Here is a 26,861-nt window from a genome sequence, read left to right on the forward strand (position 1 = left end):
TTCTCCCTTTTTCCTTTCCCTTCCATGCCCTCCCCTACAACTTTCCTGATGCCCCTTCCCCTCTCCTATACCCTTTCCCCTCCCACGCTCCCCCAGTCTCTGATAGGGTGATTCTCCTGTGTACTAAGTGGGCCTCAAAGTTGCTATGGAGTGGAGGGTGACTTTGAACTCCTGCCTCCTTGTCTACCTCCCACAGACTAGGGTTGCTATTGAGCATCACCAGGCCCATTTTTCCTCTCTTTCCTTAGCTACTGGCCAGATGGAGCCCAGCACCTCAACCAGGTGAGTGCTTTGCCAAAGTTTCTAGAAGAAAGAAAGTGGGACTCAGGTGACTAGTAAGCAGGGCAAGAAGAGCATTGGCTCATGGATCTAAAATGCTATTTTCCCTATGGAAGACCACTGCTGAGGTTGTGAGCTCAGTGAATGAGGAAGGGGAGCGGTTGGGGACCCCGAACCCTTCCTAGTCTCTGAGATGAGGCCATCTCTTCCATCTATTCAGGAAGCATTTCACCATCAGTGACTTTGAAATCGGGCGTCCTCTGGGCAGGGGGAAATTTGGGCGTGTGTACTTGGCTCGGCTCAAGGAAAATCATTTCATCGTGGCCCTGAAGGTCCTCTTCAAGTCTGAGATAGAGAAGGAGGGATTGGAGCACCAACTTCGCAGGGAAGTGGAGATCCAGGCACACCTACAGTAAGCCTGATCTATGCGGAACTCAGAGCTGGTTCCCTCTTGCTGCCCTCGACCTCTGAACTCATGACTCCCAAATAAGCATTTTGTTTTCTACCTGAAGACTTTTCTCTGTAACTCATTCCGGTTAGGACAATTCTCTCCTGGTATTGGACACACCAGTTTCAAGTGTACACACATGTGCAGATCAGAGGTCAACCCCCAGTGTTACTCCTCAGGTGATGCACATCTTTTTTTTTTTTTTTTTTTTTTTGGTTTTTCGAGACAGGGTTTCTCTGTGTAGCCTTGACTGTCCTGGAACTCACTTTGTAGACCAGGCTGGCCTCGAACTCAGAAATCCGCCTGCCTCTGCCTCCCGAGTGCTGGGATTAAAGGCGTGCACCACCACGCCCGGCGATGCACATCTTTTTAAAAAATGTATTCCTTTGTCCGGAGCCCCTGAGAAGCAGAGGCATGTGGATCACTGGGTGTGAGGCCAGCCTGATGGTTCCCAGTGAGTTCCAGGTCAACCAGAGTTACACAGTGAAACTCTGTCCACAGCAATCGGTTTTGTCTTATACCTACTTATTTGTTTGTTTATTTTAGTTTTGGTTTTGGTTACTTGGAGACAGGGTTTCTCTGTGTAGCCATAGCTGTCCTGGTATTTGCTCTGTAGATCTAGTAGGCTGCTCTTGAACTCGAGATTTGCCTGCACCTGCCTTTGGAGTGCTGAGATTCAAGTCTTGCACTACTCAGCAATTTTATTTTATTTTGTTTTGTTTTACGGGGAGTGGTGGCACATGGGCTACATGTGAGTCACAGGACACATGTGGAGGACAACTTGCAGGAATTAGTTCCTCTCTTCCACATACAGATTCTGGGAGTGGTACTCGGGTTAGCACACTTGGCAACAATGTCTCTGTTTGCTATGCATCTTGCCTGCCTTGACTCTTCCTTCCTTCCTCCTTCAGACACCCGAACATCCTTCGCCTGTACAACTACTTCTACGATGACACTCGGATATACTTAATTCTGGAGTATGCTCCAGGAGGTGAGCTCTATAAGGAGCTTCAGAGAAATCAGAAGTTGGACCAGCAGCGTACAGCCACGGTGAGGGGAGTTCTGGGACCAAGGATGCACGCAGTGATGACAGTTACTGATTGTAGCTGCCAATATCCCTTCCCAACTCTTCTTAACTTACTCTTTTGTGTGTTAGTGTGGGATGTGGGGTGGGGGAGCATACAGGCCGTAGTGGGCACATATAGAAGTCATGAGACAACTTGGGGAGGAGTCTGTTTTCTCCTTTCACTTTTATGTGGCTTCCAGGGTTGAAACTCAGGTCACCAGGCGTGTACAGCAAGCTCTCTTACCTACTGAGACATCTTGCTGGCCTTCATCTCTTGTTGTTCTGAGTTGCAGGAAATCTTGCTAGATAGCCCAGGCTAGCCCAGGCTTCCCTGAAATCTCCAGGATGAAACCTGGCTCACGGTGCTGTATTTCCTTCCTTGGGCAGAGTCTTTTCTAAGCAGCTCAGAATGACTTGGAACTCCTGTATAGCCCAGGTTAACCTTGAGTTTGCAACCTTGTAACTCCTAGGATGATAGGCCACCCAGCTTTGGACTCTTTGTTTCCATGAGGGTTGTTTGTTTGTTTATTTGTTTGTGTGGTTTTGGTTTTTAGGTGTGCTTACATGTAACTTGTTGGTCTAGTTCTTCTCTAGTGTGTTTATGGCCTTGGGTTGATCCCAATGTAGCCACAGAATATTATTATTGATAGATTTTTTTTTTTTAGAGATAGGTTCTTTCACTTCTTGTCTAACCTGGAACAATATAGACAGGCTGGCCTCAAATTCACAGAAATCCTCTTGCCTCTGCTTCCCTAGTGCTGGCTACCACACCTGGTATCGTTCTTATCAAACATTTGATTGTAACTGGGGCTGGAGAAACAGCTCATTGGGTAAGGATGCTTGCTGCTGAGGCTGAACACCAGCATCCTGGGACCCGCATGGTCGAAGGAGAGATAAAACCCAGAAGGTTGTCCTTGTACCTCTCCATGCACTTATTCACATATTTAGGCACAGAAAAACAAATAAATGCAATGAAAATAGTATATAAAAAGTCCAACTCTATTAGATAGAAAATGAAACCATAAACATATATTGGAAAGCTAGCTGGACATAGTGTTGCTGGCCTATAATTCCAGAACTTTGAAGGCTGGAGCAGAAGGCTCAGGAGTTCAAGGTCAGCTTGGTCTACATATCAAGTTTCAGGCCATAAGGTTACATAGTGCAACCTTATCTCATAAAAGGAAAAAAGAAAAGGTACCTTGAAATTGTAGGGTACTTTAAGAAAAGCCCTAGAACTCTATCCCTGCACCATCAGTTGGCTTTGCTGGACAATAAAATCTCTGACTCCTGTAGCCTTCCCTCTGATCCTTTAGGGGGAATGTTCTGACTGGCTCAGCTGTAGCCTCCCCCAGCCTTGAGTAGGCTGGCTCAGACCTTGCTGCCACTGTGAATGAGACCACCTGGGGTGGACCTTCCCACCTAGATAGCTCTATTGTTCTTGTCACCTGCTGCTGCTCTTTTCCAAGAAGCAGCTACAGCTGAGAGGCTGAACCTGTCTTCCTGAGAGAGCCAACAACCTGTGAACTTGGCGACCTAATGCTAATAGCTCTGACAGACTAGTGTTAACAACTTAGCAACAAAGCATCAAGAAGCCTAGCATGGCAGGGGATGGGCCATCCCGCTTTATAAGCACAGACTCTTAGTAAACATTGGGCCTTGAGCAGAAATCTGTCTTGGTCTCTTTACTTCTTTGATGTTCTATACAGCTCTGGCCTCCCACTCAGGAACTCAGTTAGTGTGGCTGCAGGGGGCTACAGGGTCTGAAGGCTCCATCTCAGGTGGTCTCATTCACAATGGCAGCAAGGTCTGAGCCAGCCTACTCAAGGCTGGGGGAGGCTACACTCAGCACAGCTTCTGTGTCTGGCTCCTGTTCTGCTAAGTCTATAGTGGAGGGGTGGGGGCTGGCTAGTTTATAACCATCATGCTATTTAAAGACAGGCAGATCTCATGAGTTTAAGGCTGACCTGGGCCAGACAGTGAAGGCCCGCTTTTAAAAAGAACAAAGAGGCAAGCGGTGGTGACTGAGGCCTTTACTCCCTGAGCTACAGAGAGAGTTCCAGGGTAGTAAGAGCTACAGAGAGAAACCCTGCTGAAAAACAAGGTCGATAGTAAGGCACCACTCTAAAGATTGTCCTCTATGCTCCGCATTGCTATGTATATACACACAAAGAGACAATAGAATTATTGTCAAAAAATGAGATTCCTTGGCAATGATAAAATTCGTAGTGTCTGTTCTACCTCACATGGAAGCCGAGAAAGTCTTCCCCCCACCAGACTGCTTTTGTTCACACAGATAATACACGAGTTGTCAGATGCCCTGACCTACTGCCATGAGAAGAAGGTGATTCACAGGGACATCAAGCCAGAGAATCTCCTGCTGGGCCTCAATGGTGAGGTGAAGATCTCAGACTTTGGGTGGTCTGTGCATACCCCCTCCCTCAGGTAGGTTGGATGGGATGGGGGTGGGACGCTCACACTAGTGAGGCATTTCCCAAGTGAATTCATCTCACATGGAAGGCCCAGATACAAACTGGGCCTTGTGGTTAACAAGCACCTTTTCCAAATACACACTTTTAAAATGCACTTGCAAATTGAAAGAATAGGTGGGTGGGGTGATGGACTGAGTAGATAAGAACAGTTCCTTTGTGATCAGGAAACCTGACTTTAAATGAAAAGAACCTGTAAATACCTGGCTGTGGCTATGGATTACTTTAACCCCTGCCTTGAGTGATGGAGGCAGGCAGATCCTATAAGCTGGCTAGCCACTGGCAGAAATGACTGGGTTAGGTCCAATGAGAGACCTTGCGTTAAAGGAATACAGTGGGGAGCTTAATAAAGACACTGAATGTCGTCCTCTGTCTTTGTTAGTGTGTGTCTGTAGGCATGTACACACACACATACACACACACACCACAAATAGAGCTTTGCTTTCCTAGTCTTTATCAGTGTTTGCCTTTGCCAGTAAGATTCCATGTAAAATTAGCAAGCATCCCAGGAAGGAATTTCTCCATGTCGATGAGCTACATTTCCTTGGTTCCTCTTGAGACATACACCATCATTATGTACATCATAAATCTTCCTCAGACGAAAGGATGGACCATCTGGAGATTGCCATACCCAAGGATCCACCCCATAATCAGCCTCCAAATGCTGACACCATTGCATACACCAGCAAGATTTTGCTGAAAGGACCCTGATATAGCTGTCTCTTGTGACACTATGCCGAGGCCTGGTAAACATAGAAGTGGATGCTCACAGTCAGCTATAGGATGGAATACAAGGCCCCAATGGAGGAGCTAGAGAAAGTACCCAAGAGCTGAAGGGGTCTGCAACCCTATAGGTGGAACAACAATATGACTAACCAGTACCCCCAGAGCTCGTGTCTCTAGCTGCATATGTATTAGAAGATGGCCTAGTCTGCCATCATTGGGAAGAGAGGCCCCTTGGTCTTGCAAACTTTATATACCCCAGTACAGGGGAACACCAGGGCCAAGAAGTGGGAGGGGTGGGAAGGGGAGTAGGGGGGGTATGGGGGACTTTTGGGATAGCATTTGAGATGTAAATGAAGAAAATACCTAATTAAAAAAAATAAATATAAAAAAAATCTTCCTCAGTCACTGACTCTGACCACCAGGCTGGCCTCAGACTTACAGCAATCCTGTGATGTTATGCTACAGGTGATATGCTGCACCATGTTTTAAAACATGAGATTAGTGTTTCTTCCCTTATAGTATTTACTTTTTCTGAGTTGGTTTAGTTTTTTTTAATTTTTATCTTCTATGTATGGATGTTTTGCCTGCATCTAGGACATGTGCACCGTTTTTCATGCCTGTTCTCTTGGAAGCCAGAAGAGGGCATCAGTTGTTTTTAAGCAGCCACATGATGCTGCAAAATCTGTCCAGGGTCTTTTAGAAGAGCAGCCAGTGCTCTTAACCACTGAGTCATCTCTCCAGCCCTGCCTTGTCTGACTGGTTGTGGATTCATTCTAGCTTCAAACACAATGCTCTTCCTGTTGCAACCTTCCCAAATGCCAGAATTAAGAGATGTGAGCTATTACTATATGCATCTGCTTTCCCTGAACGTTAAACAAAAAGAAACCTGTGTTTATTCTCATGTGCATGTAGGCACACATGTGCCATGTTGTGTCTGGGAGGAGGGTGGGCGTGTAAGAGGACACCTTCAAGATAGTCCCTCACCTTCCACCTTATTTGAGACAAGGTCTTTTGTTTGCTCTTTCATAGTTGCCTAGCTGATCTACAGACTTTCTATGATTCTCCTCTGCCTCCCATCTCACTATAGAAGTTCTAGGACAATAGTCATGGACCCGGCTTTATGTGGGTTCTGGGGGATAGAACTCAGGTCCTCAGGAATTCCCCTTGCAAGTGCTTTGCCCCCTGACTCACCTCCTATAGCCCCTCTGAATCTTGATCCATATTAACAGTTGGTGTTTATGAACAGTTCTCCTTGCCTCAGGCATGCACAGGAGTGGACCCTTTAGGATGTCCCTGTGTCTCCCATTTCCTTGGAAACTGAACAGGGAAGATTTCCCTTCTTCTGTTTTTTGTTTTTGCTTTATCGAGACAGGGTTTCTCTGAGTAGCTCTGGCTGTCCTGGAACTCACTTTGTAGACCAGGCTGGCCTCAAACTCAGAAATCCGCCTGCCTCTGCCTCCCAAGTGCGGGGATTAAAGTTGTGCGCCACCACTGCCCGGTTTTGTTTTTGTTTTTGTTTTTTGGTGTTTTCCCTTCTTCTGAGCCTACGCACAGCCCAATCTTCTGTGTCTTGTTCTAGGAGAAAGACAATGTGTGGGACTCTGGACTACTTGCCCCCGGAAATGATAGAGCAGAAACCGTACAATGAGATGGTTGATCTGTGGTGCATTGGCGTGCTCTGCTATGAGCTGCTGGTGGGGAAGCCACCCTTTGAGAGCAGCACCTCCAGTGAGACATATAGACGCATCCCCAAGGTATGGCCAGTGCACGCACACATGACATTCACCAGGAAGCCAGACAGTGATGGGTCCTGGGTGGGCCTTTGGGGACTGAGTGTATACAAAAGATTATCTGCTAATAGCCAAAAGGGTGCCATGAGGAGACTTATAGCACAGGGAGAAGATTACGAAAAGAGAATAACTAGATTCTATTCTTCTTCCCCTGGCTCATTAGGTGGATTTTAAGTTTCCTTCATCAGTGCCTGCAGGAGCCCAGGACTTGATCTCCAAGCTTCTTAGGTACCATCCTTCAGAGCGGCTGAGCCTGGCCCAGGTCCTGAAGCACCCCTGGGTCAGGGAACACTCTCGAAGGGTGCTGCCTCCCTGTGTTCAGATGTCTTCCTGAGTCCTGCCCATCTCTATCCCTATGTATTTCTTCAGGAAGCTCTCCAGGCTCTTTTGTTAGTGTGTGTGGTTTGCTTGTTTTCTCTTTTATGAAATGATGTTAATTAAAACTGATTATTTTCGCATCAATCTTCTTGCTTGAGTGAGTTAGTGTGTAGATTGAATTGAAAAGTTTGTCTTACATGAGTGATAGAGGTGGAGGCCAGAAGCCCACACCAGGTGGCTCCCTCTATTGCTCTCCATCTCATATTCTGAGAGGATAAATCTCTGAACTGAACATGAAATCACCAAGTTGGCTTGACTGGCTGGTAAATAAAACACAGTGATCCTTCTATGTCCAGCTCCCTAGTGCCAAGATCACAGAAGCACTAAAGTATGCCCAGCTTGTACCAGGGTACTGGGGATCAAACTCAGTCCCTGTGCTTCTGCACATGGACAGAGGCACACCCATGCTTACACACACATAAAATAACAACTAAGTGAAAGGAAGTTGGTGTATAAGGAGAGATGATGTATGTGTAGAACTTGGGGTCCTCTCTAGAGCACTCAGTTTATCAGCTTTACATTTGCCCTGATTTTGGGCAAATGTTCCAGACATACAACACTCCAATCTACATTCTATACAGAAAGAATGTCAGTCTCACCCAGGCCCAGAATCCTCCTGCACTGTGTGCATTGTTACTTGATGGATCTGAAGCCAGGCCTGGTGACCCATGCCTACAATCTTAAGTATTCAGGAGGCTCAAGCAGGAGAAGTTCAGTTCAAGGCCAACCCGGACAATTTAGCGAGATTGTCTCAAATTAAAACAATTTCAAGTAATAATAACACCACTCCTGGGCATATACCCAGAAGATGCTCCAACATATAATGACACATGCTACACTCTGTTCATAGCAGCCTTATTTATAATAGCCTGAAGCTGGAAAGAACCTAGATGTCCCTCAATGGAAGCATGGATATAGAAAATGTGGTACATGTACATACTACAGTACTACTCAGCTATTAAAAATGATGACTTTGTGAGAATTTTAGGCAAATGGATAAAACTAGAAAGGATCCTGTGTGAGGTAACCCAATCAGAAAAGAACACACATGGTATGTACTCACTGATATGTGGATATTAGCCCAGAAGCTCAGAATACCTAAGGTACAATTCACAAACCACATGAAACTCAAAAAAGAAGACCAAAGTGTGGATACTTCCATCCTTCTTAGAAGGGGGAACAAAATACCCATGGGAGGAGTTACAAAGTGTGGAGCAGAGACTGAAGGAATGGCCAACTAGAGACTGCCCCACCTGGGGATCCATAAACCCCGCCACTATTGTGGATGCCAACAAGTGCTTGCTGACAGAAGCCTGTTATAGCTGTCTCCTGAGAGACTCTACCAGTGCTTGACAACTACAGAGGTGGAGGCTCACAGCCAACCATTGGACTGTGCACAGGGTACCCAATGGAGGAGCTAGAGAAAGGACCCAAGGAGCTGAAGGGGTCTGCAGCCCCATTGGACAACAACAATATGAACTAACGAGTACCCCCAGAGCTCCCAGGGTGTAAACCACCAACCAAAGAGTACATTTGGTGGGACTCATGGCTCCAGCTGCATATGTAGCAGAGGCTGGCTTTGTAGGTCATCAGTGGGAGGAGAGGTTCTTGATCCTAGGAAGGCTCTATGCCCCAGTGTAGGGGAATGCCAGGGCCAGGAAGTGGGAGTGGGTGGGTTGGTGAGCAGGGGGAGGGGGAAGAGGATAGATGGTTTTCAGAGGGGAAACAAAGAAAGGGGATAACATTTGAAATGTAAATAAAATATCCAATAAAACAAAAGAAAAAAGAAATAACTACAATAATAATAAATAGTAATAGGTATGTCTAAGCCACGATGCTAGGTCTGGGACCTTATTTTAGATAAAGAGTAAGAAAACCTCTTCTCTTTGGGGAGGGAGTGATCTGTTTGTAAGCAGGGAAAGAACTATGTTTCCCAGAAGGTATAGAGCACAAGAGTCTTGTGGCTTGCTCTGCAAATAAAATGCTAATGCCTGCGGCTCTACTGGCTCCAAGCCATGACGTCATCCTTGCGCTACTCTTCAGTTCACATCCTGTGTGGGAATCTTAGCTGCATTCCTGTTTAGCCTGTAGTAAGGAGGAAAACCTAAACACTGCAGTGAACCCAGCTGTGCTCTGTGACCTGGGCATGACAGCCAGCAGCCAAAGTCACCTGCCCCGGGTAAGGAGATACAGGTTTCTAAGGAGCTCACGGGATTCCCGGCTCTGCTGCCTGCATGGTAGCAGGATGGCGTCCGCGCTAGTGGGCACCGGGCTTGTGGGTTTTCGGAGACGTTTGATGCTTCCTTAAGTTTTGGAGAGCCTGTCAATCAAGAGAGCCTCTAGGATAGTCTTTATAATTGTGTTTGCTTAGGAAAAGTGGATCCGCATGGCCACCCAGTTCATCCCTAGTCTTTTTTGTTTGTTTGTTTGTTTGTTTTGTTTTTCGAGATAAGGTTTCTCTGTGTAGCCCTGGCTGTCCCGGAACTCACTTTGTAGACCAGGCTGGCCTCGAACTCAGAAATCCAACTGCCTCTGCCTCCGGAGTGCAGGGATTAAAGGTGTGTGCCACCACGCCCTGCTCATCCCTAGTTTTAGGCTTAGGTTCAAAGCTGGGACAAAAAGCTTAATGTCTACTAAACAGAACAAAGCACACCTGCCGCTGGGGTGTTTAAGCAACTTTATCCTTACAGGTCACCAAGAGTTCTTGGCTGGCATAGTTAGCCCCCTCCCCCCCTCCCTTAAACTCCCCAAGCTCTGGAGCTGGGTTGCTCTGTCCCCAGCTGCCCTTCCCTTTACAATCTAACCAGTTTGGTTATCCCTGCTCTTTTGGGCCTCTTGGCTGCTGCACCTTTCCCCTCCCCCCTCCTCTCTCTCTCTCCTGCTGCTCCTCTTTTCATAGGGCTCAGGGTCATGTCCAATCTGGACTCTCCCAGGTGTTTCTGTCTCTAGCTGTGCTCTCCCACTTATCTATGGTAAACTTTCTCTTCCACCATACCTACAAGCAGTCTTAGCCTTTCCCTTTATTTCTTACTTTTCCCCTTCATGTTGTACCTGAGAGGGTCGTTTATGCACTGGAGGCCATACCTAAGAAAGTTGGAGCTCACTCCCTAATATGTGCCAACCTGCCTCCTTTTCTATAACTAACATTTTGGAATTGTGCCTGCTCTAAGTCGATCTAAAGGAACCCAGATGACTCTTTCCTAGTACTAATCTAGAAGCCCAAAGATAACTTCTGTGACAATGGGCAACAGTGGTCTAGGGTTTGGTTTAATAACTGGGTCCTGTTTGTTGCCATTTCTGCTTCTAATGAAGGACTCACATAGCCCTCACTTTCCAGCATTGCAGCTCTGCTAGTTAGCTCTCCTACAGCTTCCTCATGCCAGAAAGTCAGGCCTCTGGTAGGTATTTAAGAGATTGAAGACTGAAATGAAGCTCCAGGCTAAGGACTTTCATCACTTCATATCAGACACGATCTGTTAAGTATCGAATTCTTCCTGGCTGACTTCTTAGGACCTTGATTCCCTGTCTGACTCACTGCTACTCAGGTGTACCAATCTGACCCAACATTTCCTTTGCTTTTCCAGCTTTTATCTTTGAGGTTTACTCCGCCTCAGTCTTCAGATCTCTGGAAGACCATTCTATGTCACATTTCTACTCAGATGCCACTTTTAGAAAGCTTTTTTAAAGTTTGGGCTGGAGAGATGACTCAGTGGTCAGAAGCACTGGGTGTTCTTTCAGAGGACCCAAGTTTTAATTCCCAACACCCATAGGGCAGCTGATAACTGGAACTCCAGTTTCAAGAGATCTGACACCCTCACAAAGACACATATGCAGACAACACACCAATGCACATAAAATGAAAGCATTTAAAATATTAAAAACTTAACAATTTATGTATGTCAAGTGTTTGTGGGTCTACTCACATGCAAGCAATGGCTCAAGTGTGGAAGTTGTGGGACAGCTTTCAGGAATTGGTCCTGTCCTACTTTTTTTTGTTTGTTTGTTAAAGATTTATTATTATATGTAAGTAGACTGTAGCTGTCTTTAGATACACCTGAAGAGGGCATCAGGTCTCATTACGGATGGTTGTGAGCCACCATGTGATTGCTGGGATTTGAACTCAGGACCTTTGGAAGAGCGTCTTACCCACTCAGCCATCTCACCAGCCCCTCTCCTACTTTCATATGGGTTTTGGGGATCAAACTCAGGTGGTCTGGCTTGAGGGAAGTTCTTTTACTCTCTGAACCATCTCACTTGCCCAAGTAGCACTCCTTTTATTTATTTCTGTAATCCCAGTACTGGAGAGGCAGAGGCAGGAAGATCAGGAGTTCAAGGTCAGCCCTGGCTACTTAACAAGTTTGAGACCAGCTTGGACTACTTATGACCTTAACAAAAATAAGCAACTTGCGGACATCTTTTAGCCTCAAGTCACTGACCTGTACATAGGTACCAGCCATATTTACCATAGACTGTATTAATTAGCAGAAACCAGACAAGTTAAATGTGATGTAATTTATCTTTCACAAAGCTCATCTCTATTCTATGGGTATTTTTATACCCATGGTTACCTTTTTCTGTTTGTTTTGTTTTGTTTTGTTTTGTTTTCCGTCCTCATAGCTGTTGCCCAAGACGTGAGAATTACTGTGTTTCTCTGGAAATGGAGGCTCAGAGATGAAGTGAGGTACCTAATGTTACACAGCTGTTGAGTGGTAGTTTCAGGAGCTTGGATTGAAACTCTAGGCTTCTTGACTTCAGAACCGAGGCGTTTGGCAGCATTCAGCAAGGGCAGGAAACTAGCTGGACCAGTGAAGCTGAAGAAATGATGTTTGTAAGGTTGTTGGTTTTGGTCCCATCATCATTATTTTGTCTTGCCTGTGACATCCGCAGCAGACCCTCTCTCACAGCCCATGGTTTGACTTTGCTGTTAGTTACTTTCTAAGAGCTCCTGCTTAGGAGGCATCTGCCTTTCACACTGATATATTATGCCCTGCCTTAGCTTTGTTTCCTATGTGATAAGATTCCCTGACAGAAGCATTGAGTAAAAAAGGGGTTTGCTTGGCTCACAAATCCAGATACATCACATCAGGGAAGTCATTGTGGCAGGAGCCTATGAGAGGTGGTTACAGCATGTTTGGGGTCAGAACCACCAAGAACAATAATTGCATGCGTGCATGCTTATTCTCCCCTAGTTTTCTGTTTGCTTGTTTGGTTTGAGGCAGGGTCTCACCAAGTAGCCCTCTCAGGCCTGAAACTCACAGAGACCCATCTAGCTCTGTTTCTGGAAGTGCTGGGGTTAAAGGTGTAAGCTGCCACACCCAGGACTTTCATTCATTCTAAGTTTACATGCATTCTTATTAGTGAGTGCAAGTATGGGTTTGCATTTGGAGGCCGAAGACAACTTTGGGAGTTGAGTTCTTGCCTTTCCCTTGGTAAAGTCCCCGAGTAGAGATCAAGTTATAAAGCTTGGTCTCAAGTGCCTTTGCCCTCTGAGCCAACTCAGTGACTCCACTTTTCCCTTTTTATACATTCTGATACTCAAACCTAGGAATGGTGTCAACACTTTTAAGTTGGGTCTTCCTACTTAACAGAATCAAGATTATCAACATAGCCGGGCGTGTTGGCGCACGCCTTTAATCCTAGCACTCGGGAGGCAGAGGCAGGCGGATTTCTGAGTTCGAGGCCAGCCTGGTCTACAGAGTGAGTTCCAGGACAGCCAAGGCTACACAGAGAAACCCTGTCTCAAAAAAAAAAAAAAAAAAAAGATTATCAACATAATCTCACTGATGTGCCCACAGGTCAACCTGTTCTAGGAAGTCCCTCACCGGGACTATCTTCCTAGGTGATTCTAGATTGTGTCAAGTTGTCAATTAAAACTAGCCATTAATGCTCCAAACAGCCTGTCTCTTCCCTTGTGGCCCATGAAGCAGCATAGCCTTCAGGATGTGCTGTGCAGTTTGGGCATTAATCTCTGTATTTTTAGGCAAAACCTGAGGCCAGTGCTAATATGTTTAGTGACTTTTCAGGTGGCTTTCACCTTTGAAGATGTGGCTCTTACCCAAGAGGAGTCGAGGCAGCCGGCTGTAGCTCAGGGGACCCTGTACCGGGAGGTGATACTGGAAACCCTTGGGCTTCTGGTCTCTCTGGGTAGTCTTGCTAGCTTCCCAGTTCAGGGAGTGGGTCATTGGCTGCTCTCATTTCACCCTCTGACTCCAGGCCTTGATGCTTAAGAGGTCCTCTGAGCTAATCTTCTTTTCTTCCCACTGCTTCAAGCACTTTCTAGTGTCATCTCTTCCTGTGTTATTTATCTTTCGGCTCCCAGGATAATGTAGAGAAGACGACCATGGAAGAAGAAGGGTGTTTTGTAGAACCCAGAGGTAAGATTTCCAGATTCTTTAGCTAGTCTTCCCCTCTGCCCCCAATATATTTTTATTCTTTTAGTCATGTCTATGTGTGCAGGGTTATGTGCAAACTCCATGGCCCGAAGAGTTTAGACAAATTTTTTTTTGTGAGACTTAATTCTGTATGCACAATAAAGCCCAAGGCATGACTCCATTGAAACTCTTTGTAAAGTACATGTGACCTCTTCCATAAAGATAGTTTCTATAGCTTAATTGAGAAAGCAGGCTCAGCACAAACAGCTAACTATAAGGGTCTGGGTGAGGGTGGCACTATAGAGGGAGATAAATGCTCAGAGTCTGGGGAGTCAGGTGTGTCCATACCAATGGCACCTGCCTGTTAACCAGCTGCACTCCCAGCCTTCTGGGTAGAAAATAGGTTCTGGAACCCTTCCTCAGAAGAGTTAACCCTGCATGTTTAACATTCATGGTTTCTCCAAAGGCTTACCTGTGATCATGAGGATTTCCCATCTCCTACATCTGTGTGTGTGTCTGTGCATCAGTATGTGTGTGAGTACAGGTGATGAAGAAGGCCAGATTGTGCCACATCCCCTGCAGTTGAAATTGCTGGAAGCTGTGAGCCTTGTGGCATGATGCTAGGGATCAAACTCAGGTCCTTTGGAAGAGCAGTCCATAGTCTTCACCACAGAGCCATCTCCCCTGTAGCTAGTAGCGCTTTTACCTACTAAGCCCCCCCTCTTCTCCATCCCCCACATTTATTTTTTTCCAGATGTATTGATACTTTTGTGATAGTCCTTGAGAGGCCGAGGGAGGAGAATTATGAGTGGAAGACCAGTTCCAGTTAAGAGAGATCTTATTTTGTTTGTTTTCTGTTTTTATCATATTTGTAGTAGTAAAAATGAGTTCAGTCCTTACTGTCAGTGGTCTCTGCCTTTTTGCAAGTTTTTGTTTTTCTAGAGAGGCTTATGTGGGGGTTTTCTCTCCTTTTTAAACTGTTTTTGGAAAAACATTATATTTATATTTTATGCCAAGGAGGGTGGCATCTGTGCTATGGCATGTGTATATGAGTCTGTTTTCTCTGCCTACTGTGTGGAGCCAGTCTATCTACTTGCTGAGCTATCTTGCTGGTCCTCTGGGGAACTTTTGAGCAGCAAATGCCATCTATGAGCCTGGCCTCTCTGAAGTTTGTTTTCTAGTTTTTCTAATTCTTTTAACAGGTAGTTACTTCTCACGGGTCTAGATGCTGAGAAATCCACGGTCAGGGTTAGGTAGCTTGGGTCTATGTGCTAAGGCCTTCTTCTTTCGAAGTCTATGTTTTCACACTCTATGCTTGTGGGGAGGTGACCTGGGGATGCTGTGAGAACATTCTGAATAGAATCCACATTTAGACTGTGACTTGCAAGGACACTGATAAGCTTTGCTTAGGATCTAAACAAACACTTGGGCCAATGAAAATGCATGGTCCTCTGATTTGCATAGTGGTTGTGTGTTGGAAACTTATTCCTCAGCAGGGTGGTATTGAAGGCTTAGGGCTGGCAGACTTGCTTACCATTTTCCTAGGAGGCTGGGGAGATGGCATAGTTGTTAAAAGCATTGGTGTTCTTCCAGAGGATCCAGGTCCAAATCCAAATACCAACATGGAAGCCAACAACCATCTGTTGCTCTAGTTCCCTGGGATCTGATGTCCTCTCATAGCCTCTGAGGGCAACAGGCACACAAAAGGGGCACAGACGTATATGCAGGGAAAACAGCCATATACATAAAATAAAATAATAAATCTTTTTAAAAATGATAGAGCTTTACAAATTAATAGTAACCTGAGTGCTAACTCTAGGTAGGACCCATGTGTATGTGGAAGAAGAGAACAAAGTTATTCAAAGTGCTGTCCTTTCCAGGGGTTAAAGTACTCAACAGCATAGTTCTAGCATAGCCTTAGTTACAGTGGATTACAGAAAATCAGTACTGACTGAGTGTGCTGATTCACACCTGTCTATAACCTTGAGGCCATCCTAGTAAATTAAGGAAGAGAGTGGGAACAGAGGAAAGGAAAGTGTGTGTGTGTGTGGGGGGGGGGGTGTCAGTATAGGGGAGTGAGTGAAGGAAAGCCTTGCCTCAGAAGTGAGCTAAATAGAGTTGATTTCTATTTTTTCAAAGACTTGATTTTCTCTCTCATGGCCATCCTTGAACAGTTGAGGGTGACCTTGAGTTCTTTATTATCTTGCTCCCATCTTCCAAGTGCTAGGATTGTAGTGTATGGTTATATTTTTTAAAGATATATTTATTTATTTTATGTATGTAAGTATACTGTAGCTGTACAGATGGTTGTGAGCCTTTGTGTGGTTATTGGGAATTGAATTTTTAGGACCTCTGCTCCCTCTGGTCAACACTGCTTGCTCTGGTTGGCCCTGCTTGCTCAGTCCCTGACTGCTTTGGCCCAAAGATTTCTTTATTATTATACATAAGTACACTGTAGCTGACTTCAGATGCACCAGAAGAGGGCAACAGATCTCATTATGGGTGGTTGTGAACCACCATGTGGTTGCTGGGATTTGAAGTTGGTTAGTGCTCTTACCCATTGAGCCATCTCACCAGCCCTATAACATGCTTGTGTGTGAGTGTGCACACTTGTGCTGGGATGCATAGAGCTCAGAGGACAGCTTGCAGGAGTCACTTCTCCCTACCTGGGGATCAAGGGCTGGCTTGGAGCCAAGACTGGCTTGTCTACCTGCCCTGTTTTTTTATTTATTTATTTATTTATTTATTTATTTATTTATTTTTTAGGGGGGGTATGTTACTGTTTGTTTTGAAATAGAGACACAGTATTGACTAGGATGACCTTGAACTCAGAGATCCACTTGCCTCTGTTCCTGAGTTCTGGAATTAAAGGAGTATTCCACTACACCAAGTATAGTTTGTTATTGTGCTGTTTGTTTGTAAACACAAGGTCTAACATTATAGCCCAGGCTGGCTTTGAACTTATGGTGTAACCCACCTTGGCCTCAGACTTGTGGCAGTGCAGCTTATTTGCCTCAGCCTCGCTGATACCAGGTGTCTTAGTTATGGCTTCTATTGCTATGATGGAACACCATGACCTAAGCAACATAGGGAAGAAAGGGTTTATTTGACTTACACTTCCACATCATAGTTCATCATCGAAAGCTGTCAGGACAGGAACTCAAACAGGGCAGGAACCTAGAGGCAGGAGCCGAGGCCATGAGGGGTGCTGCTTACTGGTTTGCTCCTCTTGGCTTGCTCGGCCTATTTCTTATAGAATCAGGACCAGGGTTGACACCACCCATAATCACTAATCATCCATCAGTCACTAATTAGGAAAATGCTCTATAAGTTTGTCTGCCTTCAGCGCAGTCTTACGGAGGCATTTTCTCAGTTAAGATTCCCTTCAGTGCAAAGGTTCTAGCTCAAAGGTGTTCTCAACCTGTGGGTCGGACCCTTTTGGGGGTTGAACAACACTTTCACAAGGGTTGCCGAAGACCATCAGAAAACACAGAGACTTAATTATGATTTATAAGAGTAGCAAAATTACAGTTATGAAGTAGCAATAAAAATAATTTTATGGCTGGGGGTTGGGTCACTAAACATGAGGAACTGTATTAAAGGGTGACAACATTAGAGGTTGAGAGCCACTGCTCTAGCTTGTGTCAAGTTGATATAAACTAGCCAGCACACTGATGTTATAGGGGCTAGCTGGCCTGTTTCTTTTGTATGTTTGGTTTTTGGACACTATGTAACTTTGGCTGGCCTAGAACTCACTATGCAGACCAGACCGGCCTTGATCTGATAGATATCTACCTGTCTCTGCCTCCTGAGCGCTGGGATCAAAAGTGTGTGTCAATAAGCCAGACTCTGAATTTTTATTATTATTATGTTACCCAGCCTTAAGTCTTTCTTCATAGCACAGGAACATGAAGTAATACTCATTCCTTGTTTGAATGGAAATCTTTGATGTTTTAAATATGCAAGTTTTACTCCTAAATTCTCCTTTAAATATTCTTCAGCCATAAAATGACCTAAAATACAGATACTTTTTTTTTTGCCCCTTAGATGTCCTATAAATACAGGTTATAAATGTATCGTAGTTAGGGTTTCTATTACTGTGATAGAATACCATGACCAGGAAAGCATTTTTCTTCTAGGTAGGAAACAGTCTGTCATCAGAGGAAGCCAAGGTGGGAACTCAAGACAAGAATCTGGAAGCAGGAACTGAAGCAGAGGCCATGAAGGAAAGTTGATTGCTGGCTTGTTCCTATTGCTTGTTCAACCTGCTTATACAACACAGAACCACCTGCTCAGAGGTGGAGGCAGCACCACCCAGAGTGGGCTGGAACCTCATCACTAGTTAAAAGTACCCCACTGGGGTGGAGGCGAAGCATGCCTTTAACCCCAGGGAGGCAGAGGCAGGTAGATCTCTAAGTTCAAGGTCAGCCTGGTCTATAGAGAGAGTTCCAGGACAGGCAAGGCTACACAGAGAAATCATGTCTCAAAAAATCATAAATAAAGCCTCACTGACTTGCCTACAGGCCAACTTGCTAGGGTTTCTTTTTTTTTTCTCTGTTGAGGTTCCTCTTCCAAAATATGTCTAGGTCTGTGTCAAGTTGACAAATATTAAGCAGCATTAAAATACTGTTTCCCTCCTCACTCCAGTACAAGGGATGGAACCTTTGTACAGGGTAGACAAACCCTCTAGCCCTGAGCTGTGTCCCGGTCTCTCTCTCTCTCTCTCTCTCTCTCTCTCTCTCTCTCTCTCTCTCTCTCTCTCTCTCTCTCTTTTTAAAAGATGTATGTATGTATGTATGTATGTATGTATGTATTTGAGTACACTGTACCTGTATAGATGGATGTGAGCCCTCATGTGGTTGTTGGAAATGGAATTTTTAGGACCTCTGCTCGCTCTAGTTGGGCCCTTCTCACTCAGGCCCAAAGATTTCTTTATTATTATACATAAGTTCACTATAGCTGATTTCAGAAGCACCAGAAGAGGGCGTCAGATCTCAGTAAAGGAGTGTGTCAGCACTCCAGTCAGGATTTTTTTTTAGTTAAAAACAGATTGGTTACACTATTGCATATGCCAGAAAGATTTTGCTGAAGGGACCCTGTTATAGCTGTCTTGTATGAGGCTATGCCAGTGCCTGGCAAATACAGAAGTGGATGCTCACAGTCATCTACACGATGGAACACAGGGCCCCCAATGGAGAAGCTAGAGAAAGCACCCAAGGAGCTGAAGGGGTCTGCAACCCTATAGGTGGAACAACAATATGAACTAACCAGTACTCCCCCCCCCCCTCAACCCCCAGAGCTCGTATCTCTAGCTGTTTATGTAGCAGAAGATGGCCTAGACTGGGAAGAGAGGTCCCTTGGTATTGCAAACTTTATATGCCCTATTACAGGGGAATGCCAGGGCCAAGAAGTGGGAGTGGATGGGTAGGGGAGCAGGGCGGAGGGAGGGTATAGGGAACTTTCGGGATAGCATTTGAAATGTATATAAAGAAAATATCTAATAAAAAAGAACAGATTTGTTGATTGCATATGGGTGTTTCCCTGAATGTATGTATGTATTTCAAGACCAGAATTTGATCTTGGATGTTGTGAGCCACCATGTGGTTGCTGGGATTTGAACTCAGGACCTTCAGAAGAGCAGTCAGTGCTCTTACCTGCTGAGCCATCTCACCAGCCCTCAGTCCTTTTTTTTTATTTCAAAGCAAGATCTCACTACATCTCTCAGTCAGCCTTGGCCTTGCTGTCTTCCTGCCTCAGCCTCTAGTAGCTATATTATAGTCTTGTCCCACCAGGCACACCTTTTACCGTTTTTGACATACTCTTAAGGAAAAGTTACATAAGTTTCCAAGTCACATGTTCATTTGTGTGTATTGTTTAGAGCAGCTTCATTCCAAGATCAAATTCTGGTCTTGAAATACATACATACATGCAGGGAAACACCCATATGCAATCAACCAATCTGTTTTTAACTAAAAAATCTTGGCTGGAGTGTTGACACACTCTTTTAATTCCAGCACTTGAGAGGGAAAGGCAGGTGGATTGCTGTGAGTTCTAGGCCAGCCCAGCCTACATAGTAAGTTCCAAGACAGCCAGGTCTATGTACAGAGACCCTGTCTCACAAAAACAAAAACAGAACCAAAAAAAAAAAAATCTTTAAAGAAAAATTCAACTTGTCTTCGATGTCATAAATTGATATATGGCAGGGGCTTGTCCCTATTTTATGCTCAGATCTAAAGAGTAACATCATGGCAAGCTCAAATTAATGCAAACAACTTTATTCATTTTTACCTATCTGTTGAGTCCAGTCCTGTGAATACACACAAGCACACGCGCATGCGCACAGCACACACACACAAACACACACACACACACACACACACAGAGAGAGAGAGGTCTTGCTTTCTCTATTTAACAGAAGATTGTGAAAACAAAACTCAGGTAAAGAATATGCTGATGCCTTTGTGTCTATTTTCACTCAATATTACTTGCCAATTTTTAAACAGAATTCATACTGTATATGTGTTCTGTGTAAGTTACAATTTGACTTGTAGAGAATTTGGATCATGTCTCTTTACTAGATTTTTTTATAGGCCAGGTATTTCCAGAGACAAATACTCCTTGATTAACAATTTGTGCAGGCTAGGTTTATTTTATGTCAACTTGACAAGCACTAAAGTCATCTGAAAGGAGGGAACCTGAATTCAGAAAATGTCTCCGGAAGAACTAATACCAGGCTATCAGGCATTTTTAAAAGTGGGGTTTAAAATAGAAAAGTGGAGTCTGACGGAGAAGGTCCAGCCCATTGTGGGTGGTCCTATCCCTGAACTGGTGGTCCTGGGTTCTATAGAAAAGCAGGCTGAGCAAACCGGGAGGAGCAAGCTAATAAGCAGCAAGCCAGTAAGCAGCACCCTCCATGGCCTCTGCATCAGCGCCTGCCTCTAGGTTCCTGCCCTGTGTGAGTTCCTGTCCTGACCTCCTTGGATATGGAAGTGAGAGCCAAATACATCCATTCCTCCCTAAGTTGCTTTTGGTCATGGTGTTTCATCAGAGCAGTAGAAACATTCATGTCAGCTCCATGTTTCATTTTATTTAGACTATTTTGAAGCCTCATACTGATACTTTTTTTTATTGTTATTTTACTTTTAAGACACAGGTTAAACTTACTTAAATGAATAATGCCACTAAAAATATTAAATCTATAAGCTAGTTTTTTATTGGCAAGCTCTGACCCAAATTTTGGTTTTGATACTATGTCACAAATCATAAAGTCTTGTTAACATTTGGCCTTGACTTAGTCATCTAACTTCCAAAAGGTAAATTGTGGGTGCACCCATAGTGGTTAAGAGCACTTGCTGCTGTTCTGAAGTCTTGGGTTCCATTCCCAGCAACATGAAAGTTCACAACCATCTAGAGCTTCAGTTCCAGGGTATCTAATGCCCTCTCTGGCCCTTGAAAGTACCAGGCACAAACATGATGTACATGGATGAAGGCAAAACCACTTATACAAGTAAGTCCTTTTTAAAGAAAAAACAAGTGATATTGCCATAGACAACATCAATAGTATTAAGGAATTCTTGGAAATGTTAATGATATAATTATTGATCCTTAGGAAATTCAATCTTAATGAATATTTGCATGACATAACCATTTTAATGCTTTTGTGCATAACTTTTTTGATGTTCTGTGCAATGGAACTTGATTAAGCATGTGCTTTGGATGCCTTGGATGCCACTCACATTATTTTCTATACACTTTACAAGTCTCTGTTTTCTATCTACCATCAACAGGGCGCTGTTAGTAACTATGCCAGATATGATGACAACCGACAAAGAAAAACACTTGAACATTTTTCTGATATATATATATACACATATATGTGGGGAGCAGGTGTGGCAGCAGTCCCAAGAAGGCACCAGGGACTGCAGCTAAGTCTTATGACTTGCACCTGACTTCCTCATACATCTGAATATAAGCCACAAACATCGTGAGAGCTGCGCAGGTGTACCAGGTTACTGGCGAAGCCATTTTGGTGGAGATATGCCCCTGCTGCCCTGATTAGCTGAAGCTGCGTACCTGGTGAGGTGATGTGGCCTGCTGTGAGTGGATGGGAACTGATAGTATATATATAAGAGTGAGAGGCCCAGGGCTCGGGGTCTTTCGCCTATACAGTCAATGCTCTCCCAATAAACATGTGCAGAAGGATCCTATTGTGGTGTCTTTCTTGCTGGCGAGTCAGGCGTCCCACACATATATATCCATTTATTTACAAATATTTTTTAGATTTATTTTATTTTGTGTTTATGAGTGCTTTGCTTGCAGGAATGTCTGTGTCACATGCATACCTGGTACTTAAGGAAATGATGAGCCTCCATGTGGATGCTGGGTATCAAATTGTGGTCCTTTGCAAAAGCAAGTGTTCTTCGCTATTGAGCCAATTCACCTGCGCGGATAAATCCTTCAATTTAGTTGTGCCTTTTAATGGCAACAAAGTAATTTCTTCAGTCAAACTATTTTGCCTAATAAGGCTCAATTAGCATTCATAGTGTTCTGCCTGTCTGCTGAGATTAAAGTCATGTTCCAGCATACCTAGCTTTCAAGATGTATGCTTATTTTAAATTCTGTGTATCTGTGTGTAGGCTTGTACATGTCAGTGCAATGCCTTCAGATGCCAGAAGAAGGCATCAGGATCCCCTGGATTGAGGTTTTCAGGTGGTTGAGAGCAACCTAATGTTGTGGGTGGTGGGAACTCAATTTGGGTCTTCACTAAAAGCAGCAAGTGCTCTTGGCTACCAAACTCTCCCCATGCCTCAGAACTGAAATAAGCAACATGTCATGATGCTTGCTGTCAACTGAGATGCCCACACTTGGCACTCATGAACTACAGGGTCATTTCACTCTGATACACAGCGGGACTTCAAGTGGAGGCCTTTCGGTTATGAAGAACTAAAACCTCCATTGCCAAGACTGGTAGATGCGAAGCAGCTCTCTCTGGACCTCAGAAGTAGGAAGTTAAAAGAATAAGTCATGTGCTGGAGATCCCCAACACTTGCCATTAACCCAAATGGCCAGAGAATTCAGAGGAATTCCATATAATGTGAGGGTGGTGGGCCAAATTACTGTTTTTTTTTCTTTTTTCTCCCCCCTCCACCCCCCCTTGACCTCAGACATTGGCCATAAGGAGTCACTAGCTGATAAATACTTGGCTGGATAACTGGGAAGAAACTACATTACCCACAATCCTATCCCTACGGCACCACTGAATTATGGGGGGTGAGGTGGGGGTGATGATTTCTGGGCTGGTGCAGGCTCTGGTTTAGGAGTGTGCAGCCAGATCCAGGTTCCCTTCCTACCTGCATACCACAGCAAGGAAGAAAGACCGATCTCCACGTTCCTGTGATAGCTATCCTCTATATCAGGTATAGATATCTACATATCAGATATAGAGGTGTGTCCTTGATGCCTTGCCTTCCTTGCTTTGTCTTCCTACATAAAAGCACCCAGTGGCTGGTCACTGGAGCAACAGGTCCTGCTTCTTAGCTTAGGGGTGGCAGAATGTGGAAGGGTTTCAAGGCAACAGTGCTTGGATGTAACTGAGTTAGGAGAGTTGCAGAAAGCTCAAGTGCTTGTGCCTGATCAGAACTGAGAGCAGGGGATCAGGCTCCAATTGAGAACCACAACCCGAGGAAGTGAGTTTCTGTCCTGTGGGTGATTGGAGACTGGGAAATTTAGTGCACAGATGGAGGGCTATGGCACAGGTTTTCAGAGCAGTCATCTAGCTTCAGAGTGCAAATGTGTGTGTGTGTGTGTGTGTGTGTGTGTGTGTGTGTGTATGTTGAATCCTCCTGGACCTAGAGTTACAGATGATTGTGAGCTGCCTGTTGTGGATGCTAAACTCAGGCCCTTTACACAAACAATAACACAGTCTTAACCAGTAAGCCATCTCTCCAGCTCTGACAATCTAAAAATTATTATGTATACATGTAAGTATGCGTGTACCAAGACCTGGTTGGAGTAGGTGGTCACTGTGGGTGTGGGCTTAAGACTCTCACCCAGTTGCCTGGAAGTCAGTCACAGAAGTTGATGCCAGGGAGTGGGGTTTTGCTGTGATAGGCCTGACCATGCTTTTATTTGAAAGAATGTAGATTTTTGGACTTTGGATTTGGAACTCAGTGGAATGCTTTAAATGGGGTTTAATGGGTCATACTAGAAGGAATATGGAAGACTTTGTTGCTGGGAGTAATTTGAACTGTGTTGACCTGACCCAAGAGATTTCAAAGGAGAAGAATTTCAGTATGTGGTATGAAAACTGGTTTTTGTGATATTTTGGTGAAGAATGTGACTATTTTTGACCTTGTCTGAAAAGTCTGCCTGAAGCTAAGGTGAAGAGACTTGGATTCATTGCATTAATTGCATTGACAAAGGAAGTTTCAAAAAAGCCCAGCAGAGACTTTGTTCTCTGGTTAAGTCTCACAAAGAGAAGTTTGATCAAGCATAGCAAGCTTAGAAAGGCAAAATATAAAATATATGTTTCGAGAATTAAAGGCATACCAGGTAGTGAAATGGAGCAAAATCCTGTGTTCTAGGAAATAACAGATTAATGGATTGGAACCTTGGGGCAAGATCCTACCCAAATGAATTTAGATCCAGGAATGATGGTACACACCTTTAATCCCAGGAGACAAGCATGCTGATCTCTGCATTCAAGGTCAATCTACAGAGCAGGAACCAGGATGTCACGCTTAGGCAGTGAAAGATTTAGAAAACATAAAGCCAGTGATAATGTAATAGTACATGGGGATCATGTTCTAGTTCCTGTAAGCAGCAGAACTCTGCAGCATCAGCCATGTGGCTCTGGCTCTAGTGTTAAGAATGAAAGGAACTACTTGGACAATTGAGGCTGGTTAGCTGGAGCTAAGTTATTACAAATGATTAAGAAGAGACAAGCATAAATGGGTTGACATCTGGGAGTTGTTTTCTGGGAGCACAAAGAAGCTGTGTTCCAGAGATCCAAGTTTGTACCTCGTGCTGCAGCTGGACTTGGTAATGTGTAAGAGTCACCCAGGTGGTACTGGTTTTGAAGGCATAAAGGTGTAATGAAGAACAGCTGAGGCTTGGCACTGTGAGAGGTCACAAAAGGCCATAGGAGACGGTGTAGCCTCAGCTCTACCTGATGGCCCAGGATTGAAGGTGTCAGGCAAAGGATTTGATGCTTGGCACCATGAAGCTAGCCTATGGGAAACTATTGGTGAAGCCTAGTTGGAGTGGAAAACCCCAGTGTATTGGAGATGTCAGTACCATGGGATGGTCACCAAGAATAGCAGCCATAGTGGAGTGGATCAACCTGTGCTTAGAGTGCTACAGAGGGCAGAGCTGGAGAAGTGACACCAACCCTTAGGAGGAATCGAAAAGACCAAGTTGAATACCAGACACTGAAACAAGAAGCTGTAACATTTAAATTGCCTTGGAGACTCAAAGATGTTAAAGATGCCAGAGCCATTGGATACATGCTGAGGAAAGCTGCTAACAGGGAGTGGAACTAGCCCAGGAGAAAGCAGTTTGTTGCAGGCAACAAAGATGAAAAAGGAATGGAGATCCAAAGACTGCTTCTACAACAGCCATGGAGATGCAGTTTGGAGTTTGCCCAGCTGCTTTCCTGCCTTGCTTTGGAGATTACAGTTAATTAGTTGGATGAATCTCAGAAGAGCCCTTGAACTTTGGACTTTTAACATTGTTGAGACTGCTATAGACTATGAGGATTTTGAAAGTTGGACTAAATGCATTTGCATTATGTTATGTTTAAGGTTGGCCCTCATAACCTCATGTTTTTGAACAAGTCTATGAGGGCCAGGGAGTGGAATGTGATGGTTTGTATATTCTTGGACAAGGGAGAGGCATTTTTTGGAGGTGTGGCCTTGATGGAATAGGTGTGACCTGGTTGGAGTAGGTGTGTCACTGTGGATGTGAGCTTAAGACTCTCACCCCAGTTGCCCAGAAGTCAGTCTTCCACTAGCAGCCTTTGGATGAAGATACAGAACTCTCAGTTCTGCCTGTGCCATGCCTGCCTGGATGCTGCCATGTTCCCACCTTGATGATAATGGACTGAACCTCTGAACCTGTAAGCCAGCCCCAATTATATTTTGTTTTTTATAAGACTTACCTTGGTCATGGTGTCTGTTCACAGAAGTAAAACCCTAACTAAGACCGTTGCCCTCAATTTATTTCCTAACTTTGAAACATCTATCCTGCCCCAATTTAAAATACTCATCAAAGGAACATACTACTACATGTCAGAATTAATTTCTATTGAATTAGGAGTAAAAAGAAAAACTTGTTGTCACGTGAAGCAGTAGAAATCATTAGAGCACTTAGTATAATCTAGTAAAAAAATTCATAATAATAACATGAAAATATTCTGGGAAAATATTTTCCTTTGTAACTTGTTTAATTTTAAGAAAAACGTTTTACTTTTAAGATTTAAATATAGTTTTATCAGTTCCCCCTTTCATTCAACACTTCAATCATTCCCATGCACACTCCTCAAACACTTTCATATTCATGGTATACGTTTATGAATGTTCTGAATATATTAATAAAAATTACTTAGTACATAACTTGTATGTATAAATACTTCAGGGCTGAACTCTTTGTGTTGCATTACCAACTGAATATCTCTTCTCTTGGGTAGATTACATCTCCCAATTTCAGCATTCCTTGGTTGTCAGTAGTTCTCTGCATATTGTTGAGTTTTCATGAAGTTAAACACTTCCATGTTCCCATGTCAATCAGCATCACCTTTTCCATTTTTGTTTAGGTACCACATTAGTGAGACATCATTGATATGTTTCTACCATTTGTTGGAGATGCATTCTCACAGCAAACGTCCTTTTCTCAGGCTCTTGCCATATTTTCAACCTGCCCTCCCCTTTGTTTTATTATTATTGGTTATTTTATTTATTTGCATTTCAAATGTTACACCATTCCCTGAATTCCCCTCCAGAAACCCCTATCCCATTCTCCCTCCCCCTGCTTCTATGAGGGTGCTCAAACACCCAAGCACCCACTCCCACTTCCCTCCCTGGCATTCCCCTACACTGGAGCAAGAAACCTACCCAGGACAAAGGATCTCTCCTACCATTGATGTCCAACAAGTCCATCTTCTGCTACATATGTGTTTGGAGCCATGGGACCCTATAAGTGTACTCATTAGTTGGTGGCTTAGTTCCTGGGTGCTCTGTAGTGTCCTCCACTTTGATCTCAGAGCTTTATGAGCTATTGTCCTGTGGATGAAACAGATAGGGATAGGTACCACATGAACTC

The 26,861-nt window shown here is 44.2% G+C and overlaps 1 protein-coding gene across 1 annotated transcript; it reads left to right on the forward strand.

Annotated features, from left to right (window-relative positions):
* The first annotated feature begins 252 nt into the window (after positions 1-252).
* Positions 253-9,481, forward strand: LOC147003650 (aurora kinase C-like). Its single transcript, XM_085842482.1, has 6 exons — positions 253-282; positions 500-691; positions 1,639-1,777; positions 4,087-4,235; positions 6,585-6,759; positions 9,242-9,481. The coding sequence occupies exons 1-6, from the start codon at positions 260-262 to the stop codon at positions 9,479-9,481; spliced, it is 918 nt and encodes a 305-aa protein (XP_085698608.1). The 5' UTR covers positions 253-259.
* Positions 9,482-26,861: the final 17,380 nt, after the last annotated feature.

The sequence above is a fragment of the Mus caroli genome, unplaced genomic scaffold, assembly GCF_978045245.1.
Source record: "Mus caroli unplaced genomic scaffold, Mus_caroli_1 scaffold_8, whole genome shotgun sequence".
Lineage (NCBI taxonomy): Eukaryota > Metazoa > Chordata > Mammalia > Rodentia > Muridae > Mus > Mus caroli.

Coding starts and splice junctions, on each gene's coding strand:
- LOC147003650 (XM_085842482.1), top strand. CDS start 260: ATGGAGCCCAGCACCTCAACCAG. Junction 4,236..6,584: donor GTGCATACCCCCTCCCTCAG/GTAGGTTGGATG, acceptor GTCTTGTTCTAG/GAGAAAGACAATGTGTGGGA. Junction 6,760..9,241: donor CATATAGACGCATCCCCAAG/GTATGGCCAGTG, acceptor TGGGAATCTTAG/CTGCATTCCTGTTTAGCCTG.